General features: G+C 54.1%; 1 protein-coding gene across 1 annotated transcript; it reads right to left on the bottom strand.

Annotated features, from left to right (window-relative positions):
• Window positions 1-6,610: 6,610 nt before the first annotated feature.
• FITM2 (fat storage inducing transmembrane protein 2) lies at window positions 6,611-17,465 on the bottom strand. Its single transcript, XM_038750702.1, has 2 exons — window positions 17,290-17,465; window positions 6,611-8,000 (listed from the first exon to the last, which is right to left on the bottom strand). The coding sequence occupies exons 1-2, from the start codon at window positions 17,463-17,465 to the stop codon at window positions 7,379-7,381; spliced, it is 798 nt and encodes a 265-aa protein (XP_038606630.1). The 3' UTR covers window positions 6,611-7,378.
• Between the last annotated feature and the right edge of the window lie 1,549 nt (window positions 17,466-19,014).

Genomic DNA, 19,014 nt, shown 5'->3' with positions numbered 1-19,014 from the left:
CCCCGACCGGCTTTCGATCCCCTCATCCCTGAGGAGCGACGGTGTAGGCCTGCTTCCTTCGCTGAGCAGGACTGCGTTCTGTGCTCCCATCCCGGGACATATGATCCCCCTTCCCCTGCTTCCCTGGGAGCCCGGGGGCTCCTTCCAGCTGCCCCAAAGGGAGAAATGGCATGGGTTAGAAACTCCAAGGGTCAACATTAAAGGCACGTTCCCACGATGAACGTTGTTGCCCCTGGGGCTCCGCTGTCTCAGGCCTGGAATACCCCAGGATGGAGGGAATCCAGGAATGGGAGCAGGATTCCCTGGGATGGGAGATGACGGAACTGGGAAATGGCCCATGGCTCTCTGAAAGAAGGGCCTCAGGGCTCTCGGCCCCCTGCCTGTGCTCTATCCATTAGGCTACGCTGCTTCTCAAGAAGCTGACTTGCCCAAGGTCACACAACAGGAAAGCCGTGGAACTGGGAGTAGAACCCGAGCCTTCTGGCATTCCCGTCCCGAAGTCTTTCCGCTAGGCCAGGCTGCTTCTCTAGAACCCTCCTCCTGTTAGCACTAGAGCAGTGTTTTTTTAATGGCCTGAAACTGTGCAAAGAAATCATCTTTACGTTCTGCCTCCTCAAGGGCTCCCGGGGGACATTTCAAGGCAGAAGTTCCTGCCAGGGAGTCAGACCTTTGAGCTCGACAGCCCACGGGGGCAAAGAGCAGAGCGGAGAACTCGTGAAGGGATACGAGCCTGGCAGAACGGTCGTGGGTTAGAGACTCTGAGGGGCAACATTAAAGGCAAGGTTACCAGAATGAACGTCGATGCCCCTGGGGCTCCAATGCCTCAGACCTGCCCCAGGATGGAGGGAATCTGGGAATGGGAGCAGGATTCCCTTCGGTGGGAGTTGAGGCACAGGACGTGGGAAATGGCCTACAGCTCACTGAAAGAAAGGGCTCTGGGCTCTTGCCCTCTGCCCAGTGGGGAGAGAAGCAGTGTGGCCTAGTAGACAGGGTTTGGGCCTGGGAGTCGGAAGGACCTGGGGATTAAGACAGAGCCCCACGTGGGACAACCCACTAACCCTGTATCATCATCATCATCATCAATCGTATTTATTGAGCGCTTACTATGTGCAGAGCACTGGACTAAGCACTTGGGAAGTACAAATTGGCAACATATAGAGACAGTCCCTACCCAACAGTGGGCTCACAGTCTAAAAGGGGGAGACAGAGAACAAAACCAAACGTACTAACAAAATAAAATAAATAGAATAGATATGTACAAGTAAAATAGAGTAATAAATATGTACAAACATATATACATATATACAAGTGCTGTGGGGAAGGGAAGGAGGTAAGATGGGGGGGATGGAGAGGGGGACGAGGGGGAGAGGAAGGAAGGGGCTCAGTCTGGGAAGGCCTCCTGGAGGAGGTGAGCTCTCAGCAGGGCCTTGAAGGGAGGAAGAGAGCTAGCTTGGCGGATGGGCAGAGGGAGGGCATTCCAGGCCCGGGGGATGACGTGGGCCGGGGGTCGATGGCGGGACAGGCGAGAGCGAGGTACAGTGAGGAGATTAGTGGTGGAGGAGCGGAGGGTGCGGGCTGGGCAGTAGAAGGAGAGAAGGGAGGTGAGGTAGGAGGGGGAGAGGGGATGGACAGCCTTGAAGCCCAGGGTGAGGAGTTTCTGCCTGATGCGCAGATTGATCGGTAGCCACTGGAGGTTTTTGAGGAGGGGAGTAATATGCCCAGAGCATTTCTGGACAAAGATAATCCGGGCAGCAGCATGAAGTATGGATTGAAGTGGAGAGAGACACGAGGATGGGAGATCAGAGAGAAAGGCCTCAGGGATAGATAGATAGACTGTATCTATCCCAGTGCTTAGAACAGTGCTTGGCACATAGTAAGCGCTTACCGAATACCATTATTATTATTACAATTCTACTGTGTGACCTTGGGCAAGTCACTTCATTCCTCTGTACCTCAGTCACACCCCCCCTTGCCGGGCCCCGCCACAGACTCTTCTGAACAGTAAGCCTGTCCTAGTCCAACAACGATACTCATTGAGCACTTACTCTGTGCAGAGCACTCTAGTACCACCACGCTAATAATAATGGTATTTGTTAAGCGCTTACTATGTGTCAGGCACTGCTCTTAGAGCTGGGGTAGATACAAGATAATCGGGTTGGGGACAGTCCCCGTCCCACGTGGGACTCTCAGTCTTAATCCCCATTTTATAGATGAGGGAACCGAGGCGCTGAAGTGAAGTGACTTGCCCAAGGCCACACAGCAGACAAATGGCAGAGCCAGAATTAGAACCCACAACCTTCTGACTCCCTACGCTCTATCCACCTGGGAGAATACGGTAAAGTTATTGTCCTCAATCTAGTGGGGAGATGAAATCCCAATCCTGCCTGCCCACCATGCTTTTTTTCTACCATTTTACCTTCGTTTTCATTTATTTCTGAAATTATCAGATAAGTCCATCCATTTTCTAGATAACATCAGGTTGGCAGAGGAAATCCTTCCTCCTCAAACTGAACTCTCCTACCTGAGAGGCCGCATGACCTAGTGGAAAGAGCACGGGCCTGGGAATCAAAGGACCTGGGTTCTAATCCTGACTCTGCCACTTGTACGCTGTGTGACCTTGGGCAAGTCACCTAACTTGTCCGTGCCTGTTACCTCACCTGCAAAATGGGGATTAAGTCTGTGATTCCCCATGTGGGACAATGGACTGTGTCCAACTTGATTAGCTTGTACCTAACCCAGCGCTTAGTACAGTGTCTGGCCCATAGTAAGCGCTTAAAACATCATTAAAAAAAATACAAAAAAACCCCAAAACTGTAACCCTCATATCTTAGAACAGTGCTCAGTGCTTACAACAGTGCCTTGCACATAGTAAGCACTTAATAAATACCATTATTATTATTACGTTGCATCTTCCTAGTGCTTAGTACAGTATTTGGCACAAAGCAAGTGCTTAAATGCCACCATCACGATGATTAATACGCTGCCCCCGACCAAAATAACTCCACAAAGAATTTTCCGTCATCTCCCTGTTTACTTACTAATTATACAATCAATCCCAAACCTAAGTGCCTATAAACATTTGAACTCGCCCCAGGTCCAAATCCCGGAAAGATCCAGAAAGCAAAAGCGGGGCAGAGCAGAGGGGGCCGGGGACAAAATGTTCCAGAAATGACACCCAGTCACAACCAAGCCCTCCCTCTGTGGCCTCGTTCCAGTGAATGAACGCCTTCCAAGTTTCCAGGTCTGAAAACCACGGACGTGAAACAGAGATCCACCTACTCTCGAGTGTTGCAAGAAAGAAAAAGAAAAGGGAAAAAAAAACAGAGAAGATCTGCCGTTTGGTGGGCAGACGTATTGGGTACCGGGTCATCCCGAGAGGGAAGAAGAATGAAGACACTGATAACTGGATGTCAGATGCCGTTATCCTTGGTTAACTTTCACTCTGTTGTTTACGCAAGTGACCGACTGCATATAAAACCGGGGCAGGAGTCATACTCTAAACGCAATCTGGTGGTTGCCAACTTGTACTTCCCAAGCACTTAGTACAGTGCTCTGCACACAGTAAGCGCTCAATAAATACGATTGATTGGTGCCCGGACTAAATCGGACGCTTGTGGAGGAGCGATTCCAGGGAAAGACAAGGAAATGGAGATCTGGGATGACCGCTGCCTCTGGAAACGTCTCCCTCCGCATCCCGGGGTGACCGATAAACGGTTGGTTGGCTGACCAGAGGCCCAAATTCTAAGGGCAGCGCAGTGAGGGGCGGGAGGCGTGGGGTTAGCGTGCGGCCCAACCCGGCGGCCGAAGAGGACGGACGCGCTTCGAAGACTCCGTCTTCGCCACTTTCTCTCCAGAGCGGTGAAGAGCCCCGGGCATTCGGCCTGGAGGGGGACTCCCCCCAAAAAACAAAGGAAGGGGAAGATAAACACATTCCGATCACGAGGACGACGCTTTTCCCGTCGTCCCTAAGGAGGGTGAGGTGGGTTTGACGTGGCTCGGTCAATTTGCTGCTCAATTTAAACCCCAAATTATCAATCACTGGTATTGACAGTCCCTGGTTAGTGGGAAGCTTTCCTTGCAGACACACCTGTTGTCCCATGTTCATTCATTCATTCATATTTATTGAGCGCTTACTGCGTGCAGAGCACTGTACTAAGCGCTTGGGAAGTACAAGCTGGCAACATAACATGTGCAGTCTTAACCGTGACTCCACCTGACGAGTCTGGAGCCTCACGAGTCAATTGTACTTACTGAGGGCTTACAAGGTGCTCAGCACTCTACTAAGCGCTTGGGAGGGTACAACAGAATTAGCAGACACGTTCCGTGCCTGCAACGAGTTTACAGTCTATCTCAGTACCCAGATGCCCTGAGTCAAGAATAAAGCATCTCTCCACCTTCTGATTTAAAATCCCGAAGCCAAACTTGAGGAGAGATTCCTCAATCTGACCCACGCAAAGAGTAGAGATCAACCGGGCTTCTAAAGACTTCAGGAAAGAAACTCTTTTGGCTGAAAGTTTCACCTAGCCTGTGTACTGGCAGATTTTTCATCCCTAACCTCCCCCGGCCAGGGTTTCACACATCAATCAATCAATCGTATTTATTGAGCGCTTACTGTGTGCAGAGCACTGTACTAAGCGCTTGGGAAGTACAAGTTGGCAACATATAGAGACAGTCCCTACCCAACAGTGGGCTCACAGTCTAAAACATCAGCTTCTTTCGTCAACACCGTTTGACGAAAATCCTGGGATTCCAAAATATGAATATTTTCAAATCCATCGGAACACAGGATTTCTTTCCAGGTGCTCAAGAATCCCAACCGCCCGAGCCCGCTGGCAGCCTGGCCCGCGTAGGGTTTCTCTGGCTTTCGACACTCTGGCTGAATTTATATTCCGGGAGCTTCTAGGCTGGTCTCACAAAGAGCACTTTGTTTGGGGGGCCGAGGGGGTTATGAAGGGCTGGGGAAAGCGGGGGGTTCCTGTGCATAGGCTGGCCTCTTGGCTTTCAAAGCCAGAGGAAGAACCACGATGGAATTAGATTAGCGCTTAGTACAGTGCTCTGCACACAGTAAGCGCTCAATAAATACGATTGATGATGATTAGCGATGCGGAGACGTCAGGCTAAGGCTCGAAGCAGAGTTTCGGCCCGTCGGCAACAGAGGAAGCAGGCCCCAAAGCCCGAATTTAGCCTGGGCGTTTTCTAAAACTCACTTGGAAACAGGGTGTGAATGTGGAGGCTTTCTTTCGGTACACTGTCCCAGTTCTCATTCATTCAATCGTATTTATTGAGCGCTTACTGTGTGCAGAGCACTGTACTGAGCGCTTGGGAAGTACAAGTTGGCAACAAATAGAGACGGCCCCTACCCAACAGTGGGCTCACAGTCTAGAAGTTCTGACTGAAAATGACCAACCTCAAAGCTTCTGGTCACAAATGTCCAGTTAATGGGTTTGCCACGTTAAGCTCTTGGAATCTCCTCTCCATGCCATCCAAGGGTACTGAAGAAAATTCAGTTTGGGAGAAAATACACAGTCCGCAAAGTATGGCTTTTAAAAACAGCTAGACGCCTCTTGGTTCATTCATTCAATCGTATTTATTGAGCGCTTACTATGTGAACAGCACTGTACTAACAGCTTGGGAGAGTACGATACAACAATAATAATAATAATGGTATTTGTTAAGCGCTTACTATGTGACAAGCACTGTACTAAGCGCTGAGGGAGATACAAGGTGATCAGGTTGTCCCATGTGGGGCTTACAGTCCTAATCCCCATTTTACAGATGAGGGAACTGAGGCACAAAGCAGATAAGTGACTTGCCCAAAGTCACCCAGCTGGCAAGTGGCGGAGCCGGGATTAGAACCCACAACCTCTGACTCCCAAGCCCGGGCTCTTTCCACTGAGCCATGCTGCTTCCCCATAGCAGATACCGTAATTATTCTTTATATTAGTATTACATCTGATGAGTCTGGGGCCTCACGACTCAATCAGCTTGTATTTACTGAGCACTTACTGTGCCTTACAATAGACACATTCCCTGCCCACAACAGGTTTAGAGTCTAGAAAATTTAAATGGTTGATCTGAATGAGTCCACCAGCTGTTATATTTTTATATTGTAGTCTCCCAAGAGCTTAGTTTGGTACTCTGCACATAGTAAGTACTCAATAAATACAAACTGATTGACTTGTGAGGCTCCAGAATCATCAGATGTAATAATAATACCAAAAATAATTATGGTAATTGCTAAGCGCTATGTGCCAGGCACCGTACGAAGCGCTGGGGTGGATACCAGCAAATCGGGTAGTAATGGCTGACACTCTACGAGGGACAGCATTCATTCAATCGTATTTATTGAGAGCATGCGTGTCTGCAAAGAAAAACACCCCAAACAGGGAATCTCAACGCCCTGAAAGAAAAGATCAGCCTAAATTCAAGAGCTCCATTGATAAGGGTTCAGAGCCAATGAATGTCACAATTATCATTGCTGAGTTCTGCCCCAAAAGCCCAGCACCCTCATGTCACAAAATAATAATAATAATGCTGATAATAATAGTGATTTTAGCTAATATTAAGCATTTACTACCCATCAAACACTTTACTAAGCGCTGGGATAAATACCAGTTAATCAGGTCGGATGCAGTCCCTGTCCCACACGGGGCTTACGGTCTAACCAGGAGGGAGATCAGGTATTGAATCCCCACTTTACAGATGAGAAAACAGGGGCAGAGAAGTTAAGTGACTTTGCCCAAGGTCGCCCAGCAGGCAAGTGGCTGGGTCAGGATTAGAACCCGGGTCCTCTGACCGCTCAGGACCGTGTCCTTTCCAAATGAACGGAGGGAGATGCATCATCCGAAACACTTGAAAAAATAGCTAACGCTTCAGTCCACAAGGAACTCCAGCTCTAAAAGGTGTTTTGAGTCTCCGTTTAGCAGCCTTTTACGGGATAATTTCCCATCCTGCTGGATTAGAACCCGTTTTACAACAAGAATATGTAGCTGTCAGTTTGTTTCTCTAGGACCGTCTGCCTGAAATAAACCTTAGGGGCAGTGAGGCAGAGACAAATATTCAGGTGGAAAAGACGACTGGCTTTTAAAACCAAACGTCAAGATGCCCAGAGACGGTGTCAGGGGACAAAACTCGCCCTCGGAGGTCCGTCTCGGACACGTCGCCTCCACGGTCCGGTCCAAAGGGAGGGGAAATTAGGGATCCGGCCTAAGGGGGCAGGAGGGCGATTTGGGGGGCGACGGGGACCGGCCCTCCCCACCCCCGTTCCCCGGCGAGGACCACCACCAGAGTTGGATCTCCTCTCGGAAACACCGCACGAGCAAGGGACCCGACCGGAGCCGAAGCAACGGAACGGCCCGGTCCTTTCCTCCTCGGCCTCCTACTCCTTGAAGCCGTCCTGCTTCGGGCCGGAGCCGGGCTGTCGCGGGGGAAGTCCGGGAGAAAAAGGTCTCCGGTACCAGTAGCCGTAGGTGGCGTACCAGCCCAGCAGGCCGAACAGGGTGCCCAACACCTTCTGCGACAAGTCGTGGAAATAGATGGCCGTGCAGAGGAACATGCCCACCCACACGAGGGCCAGGAAGCCCAGGGCCACCACCAGGACGCTGAGGGCCACGTGCAGGCCCTGGCCCCGGTCCGTCTTCACCTCGGGCAGCACGGCCATCTCCTCCACGATGACCAGCGTGCAGAAGGACAGCAGGAAGGAGTGGCCGGAGATGTCGAAGCCGTGCCAGAACCCGCCGCCCCCATGGCACTGCTCCTTGCTGGCCCCGGGCTCCTTGCGAGCTGCCTCGTCCGGGACGGCCGACTGGTAGCAGCCGCCGGTGAGGTGCTCCACCTGGGAGAAGACGTTGGTGCAGACGTACCAGATGGCCGTGCCCACCAGCAGAGAGCTCAGCCGCCGCAGGACCGCCCACCTGCTGCCCGTCAGCTGGTAGTTGGTCAGCGCGATGAATGGCAGCAGGAGCCAGAACGTCCAGCCCCAGGCCACTTTCACAAAATACCTGGGGGGAGATGGAAAGGGGGGCGGAGGAGAGGCGGGTGGGGGAGAGGGGAGACGGACCGGGCCGTGGGGAGGGGAGAGACAGGCGGGGGAGGGGAGAGACAGGCGGGGGAGGAGAGACAGGCGGGGGAGAGGAGAGACAGGCGGGGGAGAGGAGAGACAGGCGGGGGAGAGGAGAGGCAGGCGGGGGGGGAGGAGAGGCAGGCGGGGGAGAGGAGAGGCAGGCGGGGGAGAGGAGAGGCAGGCGGGGGAGAGGAGAGGCAGGCGGGGGAGAGGAGAGGCAGGCAGGCGGGGGAGAGGAGAGGCAGGCGGGGGGGAGGAGAGACAGGCGGGGGGGAGGAGAGACAGGCGGGGGGGGGAGGAGAGACAGGCGGGGGGGAGGAGAGACAGGCGGGGGGGAGGAGAGACAGGCGGGGGGGGAGGAGAGGCAGGCGGGGGGGGAGGAGAGGCAGGCGGGGGGGGAGGAGAGGCAGGCGGGGGGGAGGAGAGGCAGGCGGGGGGGAGGAGAGGCAGGCGGGGGGGGAGGAGAGGCAGGCGGGGGGGGAGGAGAGGCAGGCGGGGGGGGGAGGAGAGGCAGGCGGGGGGGGAGGAGAGGCAGGCGGGTGGGAGGAGAGGCAGGCGGGGGGGGGAGGAGAGGCAGGCGGGGGGGGAGGAGAGACAGGCGGGGGGAGGGAAATGGGTTGGGGAGAAGAGAGATGGGTGGAGGAGAGACAGACAGCAGGGGAGGAGAGACAGGTGGGGGAGAGGAGAGACGGACAGCGGGGTAGAGGAGAGATGGACAGCAGGGAGGAGAGGAGATACAGGGTGGGGGAGAGGAGAGATAGACAATGGGAAGGGGAGATGGACCATGGGGAGGAGAGACGGGTGGGGGAGAAGAGAGACGGGTGGGGGAGAAGAGAGACGGGTGGGGGAGAAGAGAGACGGGTGGGGGAGAAGAGAGACGGGTGGGGGAGAAGAGAGACGGGTGGGGGAGAAGAGAGACGGGTGGGGGAGAAGAGAGACGGGTGGGGGAGAAGAGAGACGGGTGGGGGAGAAGAGAGACGGGCAGAGCGGAGGAGAGATGGGGAATAGGAGAGATGAGTTGGGGGAGAAGAGATGAGGAGAGGGGTGAGGAGGAAGAGGGGAGAGAAAACAGACGGAGGGCAGAAGAGGGCAGGGGGTGAGGAGGGAAAACAAAAATCAAATGATGACATTTTAGCACCCTGGGGGACAAATGAATAAATTGGGCGAGCCACTACAGAGGGTGATTTCGACAACAACTCGGGAGAGATGAGAGCTAGAAAAGGCCTACTGAGGCATCTGACCCAATCCCCAAGGACGGTCGCCACAGAGGTCAGCGGCCAAGAGGCCGGCTGCAGGCCGGAGCCCGGCCCGGCCCGGCCCGCACCGAGGCCTCTGCTTCCCAACCAAGGTGGAGGGTCAGGGGGACACGGGTGCGGTGGAAAGTTGGGAGCCACTTTCACAATCTATTCTTAGATCGGCTTCCCAGAAGGAGCCGCAATCCAAGAGCACAGGGCAGGACAAGGGCAATCAATCAATCAATCGTATTTATTGAGCGCTTACTGTGTGCAGAGCACTGTACTAAGCGCTTGGGAAGTACAAGTTGGCAACATCTAGAGACAGTCCCTACCCAACAGTGGGCTCACAGTCTAAAAGGGGGAGACAGAGAACAAAACCAAACATCCTAACAAAATAAAATAAATAGAATAGATATGTACAAGTAAAATAAATAGAGTAATAAATATGTACAAACATATATACATATATACACGTGTTGTGGGGAAGGGAAGTACAAGTACAATAGAGTAATAAACATGTACAGAAACTCTTTTTCGGGTTTGAAAGTTTCTCTGGGGTTTTTCTGTATTTAAGTGCTTGCTATATGTTTGAGGCATTGTACTAAGCGCTGGGGTAGATTCAAACTAATCAGGTTGGATTAGTTTGAGAGTATAATAGTTTAAGACTATTAAGTCTTAAATTATTAACTATTAGGACTAAGTTAAGGCTATTAAGCTCATAGTCTTAATCCCCATTTTACAGAAGTGGAAATGGAGGCACGGAGAAGTGAAGTGATTCTTCCGAGGTCACACAGCAAGCAAGCGGCAGAGCTGAGATTAGGTTTTAAATGTTTCACTAAAACTCGGAACCAAACCGGTACCTTCCCCACAACACCGTCCAGGACTGATTTGCCGGCAGCACTAAATATTAACTTAATAATAACGATGATGGTACTTGCATGTGCTTACTATGTGCCGCGCACTGCTCTAAGCGTTGGGGTAGATACAATAATAATAATAATGGCATTTGTTAAGCACTTACTATGTGCAGAGCACTGTTCTAAGCGCTGGGGGGATACAAGGTGATCAAGTTGTCCCACGTGGGGCTCACAGTCTTAATCCCCATTTTACAGATGAGGGAACTGAGGCTCAGAGAAGTTAAGTGACTTGCCCAAGGTCACACAGCTGACAAGTGGCGGAGCCGGGATTCGAACCCCTGACCCCTGACTCCAAAGCCCGTGCTCTTTCCAATGAGCCACGCTGCTTTAATCAGGTTGCACCACGCGGGGCTCACAGTCTCAATCCCCATTTTCCAGATGAGGGAACTGAGGCCCAGAGAGGTCAAGTGACTTGCCCAAAGTCACACAGCTGACAAGTAGCGGAGCCGGGATTAGAACCCGTGACCTCTGACTCCCAAGCCTGGGCTCTTTCCACTAAGCCACGCTGCTTGCCGCAACAGCAATTAGGCCGTTTATAAATCAATCATATTTACTGAGCGCTTCGTGTGTGTAGAGCACTGTACTAAGCGCTTGGGAGAGGACAATACAAGAGTTGGCAGGCATATTCCCCACCCACAGCGACCTCAGAGTCTACAAAGCAGCGTGGCTCGGTGGAAAGAGCCCGGGCTTTGGAGTCAGAGGTCATGGGTTCAAATCCCGGCTCCGCCAAGTGTCAGCTGGGTGACTTGGGGCAAGTCACTTCACTTCTCTGGGCCTCAGTGACCTCATCTGGAAAATGGGGATGAAGACTGGGAGCCTCCCGTGGGACAACCTGATTACCTTGTAACCTCCCCAGCGCTTAGAACATTGCTTTGCACTTAGTAAGTGCCTTCATTATTATTATTATTATTAGAGGAGGAAATCACAGTCTAAAGCTATTACCCACCGGCCCCAGGGGGAGAAAGTTCAACTGATTAAAAACAGAATGAAAGTTTGGCTTTTTAAAGCCAATATTATTACTGTTGTTGTTATTATGGTATTTGTTAAGCGCTTACTATGTGCCAGGCACTGTTCTAACGCTCTGTGTGGGCTACAATCTGGGCAGAAATGGCTTTGAAGAGTTCAGGCTGCTGATTTTCTTTTTTCAGAAGCTGCCCTGACTCACTCAGAAATGCAGTTTAGACGGGCTGGGTGATTAGCGAGGTGTGGGAGGAAAATCCAGGGGAAAGGTCGATGGCTTCTGGACTAGGGCTGGGTGGCTCCAAAGGAGTTCACACCACCCAAGGGAGTTTAGGAGAAAGGGCGCGGGCCCATAGAAGGCCAAAGAGCCAGGTTCTAATCCTACCTACCTGCCGGGTGACCTTGGGCACATCGCTGACCCTCTGGGAACCTCAGAACCCTCCCCTGCAAAATAGGGATTAATCAAGCAAGGGTATTTATTGAGCGCTTACTCTTGTGCAGGGCACAGTCCGAAGCCTTTCTCTGTGCCTCGGTGACCTCATTTGTGAACGTGGGACAACCTGATCACCTTGTAACCTCCTCAGCGCTTTCGTCCCCCTCTCCATCCCCCCCATCTTACCCCCTTCCCTTCCCCACAGCACCTGTATATATGTTTATACATATTTATTACTCTATTTATTTATTTTAGTTGTACATATCTATTCTATTTATTTTATTTTGTTAGTATGTTTGGTTTTGTTCTCTGTCTCCCCCTTTTAGACTGTGAGCCCACTGTTGGGTAGGGACCGTCTCTATATGTTGCCAACTTGTACTTCCCAAGCGCTTAGTACAGTGCTCTGCACACGGTAAGCGCTCAAAAAATACGATTGATTGATTGATTGATTGATTGATTTGTGAACATGGGACAACCTGATCACCTTGTAAACTCCTCAGCGCTTAGAACAGTGCTTTGCACCTAGCGTTTAATAAATGCCATAAAAAAGTGGGGATCATAATAACAACGATGGTATTTGCTAAGCGCTTACTATGTGCCAAGCACTGTTCTAAGCACTGGGGGAGATGCAAGGTAATCAGGTTGTCCCACGTGGGGCTCACAGGCTTCATCCCCATTTTCCAGCTGAGGGAACTGAGGCTGAGTAAGCACTCAATAAATACGATTGATGATGAGGCCCAGAGAAGTGAAGTGACTGGCCCAAAGTCACACAGCTGACAAGTGGTGGAGCCAGGATTAGAACCCACAACCTCTGACCCGTGCTCTTGCCACTGAACCACGCTGTTTCTCAATTAACCCCTTACTATTCATTCATATAATCATATTTACTGAGTGCTTAGTGGGTGTAAAGCACTGAACTAAGCGCTAAGACGGTTAGCCTCAAGAGGGACAGGGACTGTGCCCACCCCAGTGCTTAGAACAGTGCTTGGCACATAGTAAGCGCTTAACAAATACCATCATTATTACTCTCTGTGCCTCAGTTCCCTCACCTGTCAAATGGGGATGAAGACTGTGAGCCCCGTGGGGGACAGCCTGATCACATTTATCTCCCCTAGTGCTTACAACAGTGCTTGGCACATAGTAAGCGCTTAATAAATACCATCATCATCATCATCTGCTGTGTGACTTTGGGCAAGTCACTTCACTTCTCTGGGCCTCAGTTCCCTCATCCGTCAAATGGGGATGAAGAGTGTAAGCCCCCCGGGGGACAACCTGATCACCCTGTATCCCGCCCAGTGCTTATAACAGTGCCCAGTGCTTAGAACAGTGCTTTGCACATAGTAAGTGCTTAATAAATGGAATTATTATTATTGGCACATAGTAAGCGCTTAACAAATGCCAAAATGATGACGATGGTTATTATTCAGAGAAGCAGCTTGGCTCAGTGGAAAGATCCCGGGCTTTGGAGTCAGAGGTCATCAGTTCTAATCCCGGCTTCGCCACTTCATTCATTCATTCAATCACATTTATTGAGCGCTTACTGTGCCAGCTGTGTGACTTTGGGCAAGAAACTTAGCTTCTCTGTGCCTCAGTTCCCTCATCTGTCAAACGGGGATGAAGCCTGTGAGCCCCACATGGGACAACCTGATGACCCTGTATCTACCCCAGCGCTTAGAACAGTGCTTTGCACATAGTAAGCTCTTAATAAATGCCATCATTATCACCCCAGCGCTTAGAACAGTGCTTGGCACAGAGGAAGCCCTTAACCAATACCATCATCATCATTGTCAGCTGTGTGACTTTGGGCAAGTCACTTCATTCATTCATTCATTCAATCGTATTTATTGAGCGCTTACTGTGCGCAGAGCACTGTACTAAGCGCTTGGGAAGGACAAGCTGGTAACATCGAGAGATGGTTCCCTATTCATTCATTCAATCGTCTTTATTGAGCGCTAACTGTGTGCAGAGCACTGTACTAAGCGCTTGGGAAGGACAAGTTGGCAACCTATGAAGTTGGCAACTTCACTTCTCTGGGCCTCAGTGACCTCATCTGTCAAATGGGGATGAAGCCTGGGAGCCCCTCATGGGACCACCTGATCACCTTGGAGCCTCCCCAGTGCTTAGAACAGCGCTTGGCACAGAGTAAGCGCTTAACCCAATTGTCAGCTGGGTGACTTTGGGCAAGTCACTTCACTTCTCTGGGCCTCAGTTCCCTCATCTCTCAAATGGGAAGCAGAGAAGCAGCGTGGCTCAGTGGAAAGAGCCCGGGCTTTGGAGTCAGAGGTCATGGGTTCAAATCCCAGCTCCACCAACTGTCAGCTGTGTGACTATGGGCAAGTCACTTCACTTCTCTGTGCCTCAGTTACCTCATCTGTAAAATGGGGATGAAGACTGTGAGCCCCACGGGGAGACAACCTGATCACCTTGTCACCTCCCCAGCGCTTAGAACAGTGCTTTGCACACAGTAAGCGCTTAATAAATGCCATCATTACTGTTATTATGGGGATGAAGACTGTGAGCCCCCTGAGGGACCACCTGATCACTTCTCTGAGCCTCAGTTCTCTCATCTGTCAAATGGGGATGAAGACTGTGAGCCCCATGGGGGGACAACCTGATCACCCTGTCACCTCCCCAGCGCTTAGAACAGTGCTTTGCACATAGTAAGCGCTCAATAAATGCCATCATCATCATTATTATTATGGGGATGAAGACTGTGGGCCCCTTGATGGGCAACCTGATCACCTTGTCACCTCCTCAGCGCTTAGAACAGTGCTTTGCACATAGTAAGCGCTCAACAAATGCCATCATCATCATTATTATTATGGGGATGAAGACTGCGGGCCCCCTGAGGGACCACCTGATCACCTTGTCACCTCCCCAGTGCTTAGAACAATGCTTTGCATATAGTAAGCACTTAATAAATGATGTCATTAGAGAAGCAGCGTGGCTCAGTGGAAAGAGCCCGGGCTTTAGAGTCAGAGGTCATGGGTTCGAATCCCGACTCCGCCAGTTGTCAGCTGTGTGACTTTGGGCAAGTCACTTCACTTCTCCGGGCCTCAGTTCCCTCATCTGGAAAATGGGGATTAAGACTGTGAGCTCCCCGTGGGACAACCTGATCACCTTGTAACCTCCCCGGCGCTTAGAACACGGCTTGGCACCTAGTAAGCGCTTAATAAAAGCCATTACTAGAGAAGCAGCGTGGTTTAGTGGGAAGAGCCCGGGCTTGGGAGTCAGAGGTCATCGGTTCGAATCCCAGCTTCGCCAATTGTCAGCTGTGTGACTTTGGGCAGGTCACTTCACTTCTCCGGGCCTCAGTTCCCTCATCTGGAAAAGGGGGATGAAGACTGGGGGCCCCCCGTGGGACAACCTGATCGCCTTGTATCCTCCCCAGTTGTTAGAACGGTGCTTTGCACATAGTAAGCGCTTAATAAATGCCATCATCATTATTATTATGGGGATGAAGACTGTGAGCCCCCCGTGGGACCACCTGATCACCTTGTCACCTCCCCAGCGCTTAGAACAGTGCTTTGCACATAATAAGCGCTTAATAAATGCCATCATCATTATTATTATGGTGATGAAGACTGTGAGCCCCCCGTGGGTCAACCTGATCACCTTGTCACCTCCCCAGCGCTTAGAACAGTGCTTTGCGCATAGTAAGCGCTTAATAAATGACGTCATTAGAGAAGCAGCGTGGCTCAGTGGAAAGAGCCCGGGCTTGGGAGTCAGAGGTCATGGGTTCAAATCACGGCTCTGCCAGTTGTCAGCTGTGTGACTTTGGGCAAGTCACTTCACTTCTCCGGGCCTCAGTTCCCTCATCTGTAAAAGGGGGATGAAGACTGGGGGTCCCCCGTGGGACAACCTGATCACCTTGTAACCTCCCCGGCGCTTAGAAGACTGTGCTTGGCACCTAGTAAGCGCTTAATAAAAGCCATTATTAGAGAAGCAGTGTGGCTCAGTGGAAAGAGCCCGGGCTTGGGAGTCAGAGGTCATGGGTTCGAATCCCGGCTCTGCCAAGTGTCAGCTGTGTGACTTTGGGCAAGTCACTTCACTTCTCCGGGCCTCAGTTCCCTCATCTGGAAAAGGGGGGTGAAGACTGGGATCGCCTTGTCACCTCCCCAGCTCTTAGAACAGTGCATTGCACATAGTAAGCGCTTAATAATTGCCTTCATCATCATTATTATGGGGATGAAGACTGTGATCCTCCTGTGGGACAACCTGATCACTTCTCTGGGCCTCAGTTCCCTCATCTGTCAAATGGGGATGAAGACTGTGAGCCCCATGGGGGGGGACAACCTGATCACCTTGTCACCTCCCCAGCGCTTAGAACGGTGCTTGGCACGTAGTAAGCACTTAATAAATGCCATCATCATCATTATTATTATGGGGATGAAGACTGTGATCCTCCTGTGGGACAACCTGATCACTTCTCCGGGCCTCAGTTCCCTCATCTGTCAAATGGGGATGAAGACCGTGAGCCCCATGGGGGGGACAACCTGATCACCTTGTCACCTCCCCAGCGCTTAGAACGGTGCATTGCGCATAGTAAGCGCTTAATAAATGCCATCATCATCATTATTATTATGGGGATGAAGACTGTGCGCCTCCTGTGGGACAACCTGATCACTTCTCTGTGCCTCAGTTCCCTCATCTGTCAAATGGGGATGAAGACTGTGAGCCCCATGGGGGGGACAACCTGATCACCTTGTCACCTCCCCAGCGCTTAGAACGGTGCTTGGCACGTAGTAAGCACTTAATAAATGCCATCATCATCATTATTATTATGGGGATGAAGACTGTGATCCTCCTGTGGGACAACCTGATCACTTCTCCGGGCCTCAGTTCCCTCATCTGTCAAATGGGGATGCAGACTGTGAGCCCCATGGGGGGACAACCTGATCACCTTGTCACCTCCCCAGCGCTTAGAACAGTGCTTGGCACATAGTAAGCGCTTAATAAATGCCATCATCATCATTATTATTATGGGGATGAAGACTGTGATCCTCCTGTGGGACAACCTGATCACTTCTCCGGGCCTCAGTTCCCTCATCTGTCAAATGGGGATGAAGACTGTGAGCCCCATGGGGGGGGACAACCTGATCGCCTTGTCACCTCCCCAGCGCTTAGAACGGTGCATTGCGCATAGTAAGCGCTTAATAAATGCCATCATCATCATTATTATGGGGATGAAGACTGTGCGCCTCCTGTGGGACAACCTGATCACTTCTCCGGGCCTCAGTTCCCTCATCTGTCAAATGGGGATGCAGACTGTGAGCCCCATGGGGGGACAACCTGATCACCTTGTCACCTCCCCAGCGCTTAGAACAGTGCTTGGCACATAGTAAGCGCTTAATAAATGCCATCATCATCATTATTATTATGGGGATGAAGACTGTGATCCTCCTGTGGGACAACCTGATCACTTCTCCGGGCCTCAGTTCCCTCACCTGTCAAATGGGGATGAAGACTGGGAGCCCCCCGTGGGCCCACCCGATCGCCTTGTCACCTCCCCAGCGCTTAGAACAGGGCTTGGCACCTAGTAAGCGCTTTAACAAATGCCGTCATTATTATTGTGGGGATGCTGACGACGGTTGGGAGCGGGCGTGGCACGTGGCGGGGGGGCGGCGGGGTCACCGGGGGGTCACGGGGAGGTCACCGGGGGGTCACGGGGGGGGCCCTCACCGGTTGAGGAGGTTCCCGCTGTCGCTGAGGTAGGAGCGGGGCAGCGGCCCGAGGGCCTTGAGCAGGGAGCCGCCCAGGGCCGCCCCCGACAGCGCCCACGCCAGCAGCCCGCGCCGCAGCCGCACCGCGCCCAGGCACACGCGCACCGCACCCGCGCACGCCTCCAGCGCATCCATGCGCGCGCAGGGCACAGCGCACAGCGCAGGGCACAGCGCACAGGGCACCGCGCAGGGCACCGCACCGCGCGGAATGGACCCTCCCGCCCCCACCGTCCGACCTTATAGCTCCGCCCGCGCCGGCCTGCGCACGCCCCCTCCCGGCCGCCGGCCGCCCTGATAGCTCCGCCCCCCTAGTGCCCGGACCGGCCCGCGCACGCCCCCTCCCGGACACCGGCAGCACTTACCTACGCCCCCTCCCGGCCGCCGGCCGGCCACTTAGCTCCGCCCCCTGCCGCCTCCGCTCAACCGCGCACGCCCCCTCCCGGACACAGGCCGCCCTTATAGCTCCGCCCCCTAGTGCCCGGACCGGCCCGCGCACGCCCCCTCCCGGACGCCGGCCGCCCTGACAGCTCCGCCCCCTAGTGCCCGGACCGGCCCGCGCACGCCCCCTCCCGGATACAGGCCGACCTTAAAGCTCCGCCGGCCCCGGCCCGCGCACGCCCCCTCCCGGACACAGGCCGCCCTTGTCTCCGCCCCCTACTGCCCGGACCGGCCCGCGCACGCCCCCTCCCGGCCGCCGGCCACTCTTAGCTCCGGCCCCTGCCGCCTCCGCTCAACTGCGCACGCCCCCTCCCGGACACAGGCCGCCCTTATAGCTCCGCCCCCTAGTGCCCGGACCGGCCCGTGCACGCCCCCTCCCGGCCGACGGCCACCCTTACCCCCGCCCCCTGCCGCCTCCGCTCAACAGCGCACGCCCCCTCCCGGCCGCCGGCCGCCCTTTTACCTCCGCCCCCGCTCAACCCCGCACACGCCCCCTCCCGGACACTGGCCGCCCTTATAGGTCCGCCCGGACCGGCCCGCGCACGCCCCCTCCCGGACGCAGGCCGCCCTTATAGCTCCGCCCCCTACTGCCCGGACCGGCCCGCGCACGCCCCCTCCCGGACACCTGCCGACCTTGTCCCCGCCCCCTAGTGCCCGGACCGGCCCGCGCACGCCCCCTCCCCGACACAGGCCGCCCTTATAGGTCCGCCCGCACCGGCCCGCGCACGCCCCCTCCCGGACACCGTCCGCCCTTACAGCTCCGCCCCCTAGTGCCCGGACCGGCCCGCGCACGCCCCCTCCCGGACACCGGCCGCCCTTTTACCTCCGCCCCCTCCCGGACACCGGCCGCCCTTACCGCCGCCCAATCCCGCGCACGCCCCCTCCCGGCCAGCGGCCGCACTTTTCGCTCCCCCACCGCCCCCCCGCCGCCCGGACTGTCCCGCGCTCGCCCCCTCCCGGCCGCCGGCCGCCCTTACCTCCGCCCCCGCTCAGCCCCGCGCACGCCCCCTCCCGGCGGCCGCCGGCCGCCCTTATAGCTCCGCCCCCTAGTGCCCGGACCGTCCCGCGCACGCCCCCTCCCGGCCACCGTCCGCCCTTATAGCTCCGCCCCTTTTTCCTCCGCCGCAGCCCGCGCACGCCCCCTCCCGGCCGCCGGCCGCCGGCCGCCCTAACCGTCCCGCGCTCGCCCCCTCCCGGCCGCCGCCTGCAGTGCCGGCCTGGCCCGCTCTGCCGCCCCGCGCCCCCT

Source organism: Tachyglossus aculeatus, chromosome 8 (assembly GCF_015852505.1).
Source record: "Tachyglossus aculeatus isolate mTacAcu1 chromosome 8, mTacAcu1.pri, whole genome shotgun sequence".
NCBI lineage: Eukaryota > Metazoa > Chordata > Mammalia > Monotremata > Tachyglossidae > Tachyglossus > Tachyglossus aculeatus.
Note: the sequence above shows the minus strand (reverse complement) of the source record. Positions and strands in the feature narration are given on the sequence as shown.

What these genes read in the sequence shown, in the direction of transcription:
- FITM2 (XM_038750702.1), bottom strand. Translation starts at nt 17,465, where the DNA reads ATGGATGCGCTGGAGGCGTGCGCGGGTGCGGTGCGCGTGTGCCTGGGC. An exon ending in AGCGGGAACCTCCTCAACCG is followed by an intron (nt 8,001 to 17,289) that starts GTGAGGGCCCCC and finishes ATCTCCCCCCAG; the next exon opens with GTATTTTGTGAAAGTGGCCT.